Source organism: Octopus bimaculoides, chromosome 14, assembly GCF_001194135.2.
Source record: "Octopus bimaculoides isolate UCB-OBI-ISO-001 chromosome 14, ASM119413v2, whole genome shotgun sequence".
NCBI lineage: Eukaryota > Metazoa > Mollusca > Cephalopoda > Octopoda > Octopodidae > Octopus > Octopus bimaculoides.
This window is the reverse complement of record NC_068994.1, coordinates 5,934,012-5,940,459: the sequence shown is the minus strand read 5'-3', so window position 1 is coordinate 5,940,459 and position 6,448 is coordinate 5,934,012. Positions and strand designations below refer to the sequence as shown.

General features: G+C 38.9%; 1 protein-coding gene across 1 annotated transcript in view; it reads right to left on the bottom strand.

Annotated features, from left to right (window-relative positions):
- Window positions 1–6,448, bottom strand: part of LOC106882085 (protein SFI1 homolog) — a 28,950-nt gene that overhangs the window by 11,224 nt on the left and 11,278 nt on the right. The window contains exons 12-19 of the mRNA XM_014932643.2: window positions 5,662–5,759; window positions 4,874–4,940; window positions 4,108–4,238; window positions 3,411–3,492; window positions 2,647–2,727; window positions 1,743–1,828; window positions 1,092–1,167; window positions 507–679 (exon numbers count right to left, since the gene is read on the bottom strand). Of these exons, the coding sequence (XP_014788129.1) occupies window positions 507–679; window positions 1,092–1,167; window positions 1,743–1,828; window positions 2,647–2,727; window positions 3,411–3,492; window positions 4,108–4,238; window positions 4,874–4,940; window positions 5,662–5,759 (794 nt within the window). The remainder of the gene's footprint in view (window positions 1–506; window positions 680–1,091; window positions 1,168–1,742; window positions 1,829–2,646; window positions 2,728–3,410; window positions 3,493–4,107; window positions 4,239–4,873; window positions 4,941–5,661; window positions 5,760–6,448) is intronic.

Here is a 6,448-nt window from a genome sequence, read left to right as displayed (position 1 = left end):
TTATTAATATTTCTAAGTCTCTCTCTATATATATATAAGAAAAGAAATGGAGCAACAATTAACAATGAGAAGTTGATCATTGGTATTAAAAGGTCATAGTTTAATTGTAGTTCAAGAACATTTACAGCTGTTTCAGTTTCGGAGTGGTTGGCATTAGGAAGGGTATCCAGCTGTAGAAACCTTGCCAAATCAGATTGGGTCCTGGTGCAGCCCCCTGGCTTGCCAGTTCTCAGTCAAACCGTCCAACCCATGCCAGCATGGAAAGTGAGCATTAAATGATGATGACGATGATGATGATATACACACACACACACACACGTATTTATACATATATATATTTAGTGTAGACTTTCGTCTGACTCAGGCAAACATGGAAAAGTTAGACAATGATGACTCATCAATTTCTTCCAACCGATAGTTGTCCAGTAAATCAATACAAGATGGCTGACAAAGCAAAGCTGAATGAGAGACAGGGTGGGTGGATTGTAAGGGTTGGGAAGACTTACTTCAGTATCTTGTGACGTGCAGTCTGGAACATCTTCATGGCTTCCATCTTAATTGAATGACATTGCGTGATGTAGAGACGCCAGGCAAAGAAATATTTACAATACAGATGTGATTCATGACGTTGCTGTGCGTGTTTGTAGATCAATTGCTTCTGTTGACACGTTTGATGATACTGCACAAGAAAAATTATAAATATAAATATACAGGGTATCCACAAAAATACTGATTCCAAACAGGTATAACATGTAGCTTTATTGTAATAATCTTTCACAGTTAGTAGCTTCAGATACAGGATTTCATTCAGTTTCATGTGGTATAGGGTAGCATTAAAGGCACTCAATGTGTGCCCCTCTGGTTACTCGGCAAACATCGTTGCGATGATCCAGTTCGGTCCAGACGCTCTGCAGCATATCTGGAGTTATCATGCGAACTGCTTCACTGATCGAAATTTTTATCTCTTCCAATTTTAGCAGGTAGTGGCAGTACGCAAACTGTGCTCTTCACGTACCCCCAAAGAAACAAGTCACAAACAGTTAGATTCGGTGACGAATACACATACACACACACACACAAAGTGTAAATACCTGAATCCAGGCTGCTAAACATCTGCGTTGAATGTGGCTGTAGTAACAGACTGTTGCAAGCATTTCAAGACGATTCCTGCAAGAGAAATATTCCAGAGATATAAAGACTTGTAAGGAACGGTTTTCACAAATTTGGTGGTTGTATCATCATCATCATCATTTAAGGTCTGTTTTCCTCTACTGGTATGGGTTGGACAAAGTGACAGGAACTGGTAAGGCCTGGGGCTGCACCTGGTTCCATAGTCTGTCTTGGCTTGATTTCTAGGGCTGTAGTAGTAGAAGACAATGCAGTAGGACTGAACCCAGAACCATGTGGCTAGGAAGCAACCTTGTTACCACATAGCTATGCATGTGCCTCATATGTACATGTGTTTGCATCTCCTTGTCTTGACATACATGATAGTTGCAAGCAACCCTCACCATTATACAAGTAATATCCTTTGCTTCCAATCTTCCATGTAAACATGTCCAGTCGTGGGGGAAACATTACCTTGCTTTGTAATTTATGAAAAGTGACAACAAGAAGGGCAAGATGGCTGGAAAAAAAATCTCCCTCAATAAATCCATCTGAAAGCATAGGAAAGTGAATGTTATGATGATGATGATCAATATAGATTATATCAGATACAGTATATATGTATGTATACTTACATATTGTGTATGTCCTCTATATATTGTCTCCAAGCAAGAAAGAATCTCCGCAGTGTAGCCTTCTGCCGATGGTAACAAGCTTCGTCCTGCAGAGAATAAAAGAGAGCATCTTTATACAGGTTGTGCTGGAGACTGTGTTGTAGCAACACAGCAATATATTCTGACTAGAATTAAGGGCTAAAAACAATATACATTCACTCATCATTATCTTTCATTTGCTAATTTCTCATCTATGCTTGCAGGTCTTTCTCAAACTCTCTGATATGACATACCAGCACATTGGGGAAAAAAACTGCCGGTACATTAATAAATAACACAGGATGGTCATGGCTGAAACACTTTTGATCAAATACTCTCCATAGACAGTGGGTAGATTTTTGGACTCTCATCCACGGTATAGTGGTGACTCAGTGGCCCTCATCACAGATAAGAGACTAACTGTTCTCATGTGCTGTGCGTATTCATTATTCAGCAAACATGATGTTACTACTGGTCACCAGATGGCACTGTGGAGATGGATCAAAACGAGTAGCCCTCCTCCTCCAAATTGCAGGCCATGTACTTATAGTAGAAAAAATTATTATTAAAAGGTGTTTCAACTGAATCCAAAGTTTCTAACGTTTCCAAAGTTTCAACTGAACACCAGAAGGTAGTGTAATAGTTACAAGTCAATAGAAGAGTCTCTATATGTTTGCTTCACCTGCTAAATCTCCCTGAAATCACCACCACTACCATCTGAAAAGAAGACATGTCACATTATGAAGTCCAGTGTTCTCTGCATGAAGATAAAAAATAGGACCCAAGGTCTGACTGTCCAACCAGAGCTGATCTGGAGCTAAATAACAACAACATGGACGACGACAACTACTACTCTAGGTTCCAGTTAAGATATAAAATTACCTACCACCAGGTGGCACTGTGAGGTCCTTTTCTTCCATGTTGCTAGAGTCTTACACATTGTTACTCTATTGTAATGGACAATTGCCTGAGAAAAAGATTACACAAGAAAACAAAATTCTAAATAACCAGCAAAACTTAGAAACAACATTCAACATTTACACATTTAGATGTATCTCAGTGGGTTTATAAATGTGTGCGTGTGTGTGTGTGTGTGTGTATATATATATATATATATATGGGAGAATTTACGAAAAAAACAACAGTCGAAGACAGGTGGTGTAAACAACAAATGGATGTATTAGTTTAACGCTCAGGAATAGAGAAAATCTTTGACATTTCGAGCCTATGCTCTTCAACTGAAAGGAACACAGAAAGAAATAAGGAGAGAAACAAGGAGAAAAAAAATATAAATGTAGTGGTCAGCAATCTATCATGGCGAATCATATATATATATATATATAGTGGTGTTTTGCACTTATGATCCCAAAATTGCAGTTTCAATTCCCAGGCCAGGCAGTATGTTGTGTTCTTGAGCAAACCATTTCATTTCACATTGTTCCAGTCCACTAATCTATAAATGGATAAACCCATGGTGGACTAGCATTCTGTTCAGAGGAGATGGTGGCTTGCCTGCCAAGCCAGTTCAGGGTAACGTCATTCGAAAGCTACAACAATGCAAGGAAGCGCATTGTGACCAACAGTGTACGACCACATCTAGTAACCTGGTCGATACAGTGATCTACAATGGTATACAATGTCACAACTTACCATTACTTCCATACGACGTACTTCATGTTTCTTCACAGCTGCTTCTTGCCAAAGAGCAAAGACTTTGGCTGTCAAATTATCTCTGCGACAAAAGAGAAGATGCTTGTTTTAACTATCTTCAAATGTAACAATGTTTTAGAGACAAATGTTGTAATCGTCACATAAATATATATATCTGTGAATGTATGTATGTTATGTATATATATGTATGTATCTATCTATATCTGTATATATATATAAATGCTTTCAGTGCGAATGCTTTTTTATATGGTGTCGAGTTTACAATTCTGTAAATAATAATAATGGTATTTTTATATAAGCTTAAAGCTTATAAGCGATCATCATGCAATGACTAAGGAAAATAGTCTAATAAAGGGGCATATAAGCTCTCAACAGAAAAAAGAAGGCTTTCCTATCCACGTGGAAGGCCTATTTATCGATACGGTTGTACATTGGGTAAATGTGTTTGAAAGTTGTGGTTTCTTTGGTTTGTTTGTTCCCAAACAACGCTTATTTTAGTGCTGTTGACATCAGTGGATTGAATGGTACTGCTCAGGTGTTGAAACTGTAATGATATCCGTGGGGCAGCTGATGATGGAGTTATGTTGGATTGTTGGTATGGCTGTTTTTGTATATGTGGAATAGTATTATAACACATCCTTTTGATATATATGCATATACACATGTTAATAATTACCTCCAGTATTCTTCAGCCTGCTGTGACATGGCCCGTTGGTACTTCTGTTGGTCAACATACAATGTCCAGTGGTAAAACACCTTTGGCAAAATGGTTACGTAGAAGTGAGCTTTGGCTCTGCTGTGTTGAGCCTGCAAAGAACCACAAGCAAAATGCCTTTCACTTCTTATTTGTTATATCAATCATGTGCCGGAGAACAACAATCAACTTTCTGTTAATTTTTTAAGGAATTTTATGTCATATTTTGTGATCAATAGCATCACTATTTATATGTTTTTAATGGGTCAAATACTCGTTCACATATTGTAAAGAAATTTTGCTTAAAATTTACCTGTCTGTTGCTGAGGTTTATATTTTTCACCAAAACACATGCATATGCACACAAATGCTGCTCCCACCACACACACAAGGCCTCCAAGAGAAGTTCGACCAGGTAAAAGAAAACCAGTTTTGGGCTTCAAGATGGTTTCAAAATTCAGAGGTGCTGAGTTTTTTTTTTAGGGAGAGCTTCAATAGCTAGTCATAACCCCTCTCTAGTCCTCTTGGTCCCGGACCAATATACTGGCTGTACCCTTCTTTCACAGGCCTACTTTGTGTGTGTGTGTGTGTGTATCTATCAGTCTGTCTGTGTATAGATTACTTGCTCTCACATCTAAGACAGTTCTACAGCTATGTACATGGCTATCTCAGGCAACACCCAGAGAAAGGTCATCTGACTGTTTCGTTAAAAACTGGCACTCAGGTTCCAGTTGGATATGTAACATACCTGACATTGAATTCTCCAGGCTGTATAATGGAACCAAGCATCAAAGAATTTCTGAAGAAGACGAAGTCTGTGGAACAACAAGAAAAAGAGAAAAATATTATTTACATGCCCACGGGCATATGGCATAGTGGTTAAGAGCGTGGGCTACTAACCCCAAGATTCCAAGTTATAGGAATAGAGGTATGTCTGTGTGGTTAGGGGGGTTACTTTTCAACCTCCTGGTTCTGGGTTCAATCATACTGAGCAGCACCTTGAGAAAATTTTCCTATCACATTCTGAGCCTGATGAATGTCTTGCAAGCAAAATTTAGTGGATGGAAACTGTGTTGAAGCCCTTTGCATGTTTGTATGTGTGTGTGTGAATGTGTGTGCTGTGTTGGTGCTCATATATACATATCTATACACATACACATATATATACTAATAAATATTTATACACAACATGGCCAGTATCAGAACACCTGAGATAAATTTAAAGAAGATAAACAGCAGTTTTGCTGTAGAACTTTAAACAGATGTAGAGAGAAAATAAAGGAGATTGCCTGAACATGTTTCATGGTTCACTGATCACACATCATAAGACAAGTGCATGAGTACTTTAGCATTCTTTTGCCTATAAAGAAAACTTACGTACACTTCTGCATCCTTCACACACACACATATGTTGATAGCATTTGTGATACCAGCAAAAGAAGTAAATACTGGTGAAAGATATAGCATGACAACCAGTAAACTAGTGCTCATTGAACAAAACAGGGAATAAAATATGAGTGTAAGAAATGATCTCACCGATAGAAACTTTGAGCTCTTTGAGTCAAGGGGATGAGTCGTTGGTCATACTTCGAGTCAAGCCTGTCGGACCAGTAGTTCCAAGACATTTTCAGCAACTATAACAATAACAACAACAATAAAAATCCTTTCTGCTATAGGCACAAAGCCTAAAATCTTGTGGGAGGGAGCTTGTTGATCACATTGACCTCTGTCGACAATGTAGTCAACTGATATTTCATTGACCCCAAAAGGATGAAAGGCAAAGTCAGCCTATGCAGAATTTGAACTCAGAACATATAGTCAGAAGAAATGACCAAATCATTTTGTCTGGTAGGCTAACAATGCTGCCAGCTCCACACCGATTCAAGAGCACAGGACCCGAGAGAGGGGTTAGTTGAGTACTTTCAACCACAACTTGACTGGTATTTTATTTCATTGAACCTGGAGGATGAAGGACAAAGTTGACCGTGACAGAATTTGAACTCGGAATGTAAAGAGCTGGAACAAATGTTGTAAGATAATGTTTCAAACGGTCTCACCACCACCACTATCACCATCATCATCATTTGATGTCTGTTTTCCATGCTGGCATGGGATGCATGGTTTGATTGGAACTGACAAGGACAGAAGAGGCACCAGGTACAATTGTCTGTTTTGGCCTGGTTTCTATAGTTGGATGCCCTTCCTAATGCCAACCACTTGTAGAGTGTACTGGGTGCTTTTTATGTGGCACCAGAACTGGCAGGGTAACCAGGCGTCTTGCAAGACGAAAACCCTTCAACTGGACGGGGGGGGGGGAAGTAGT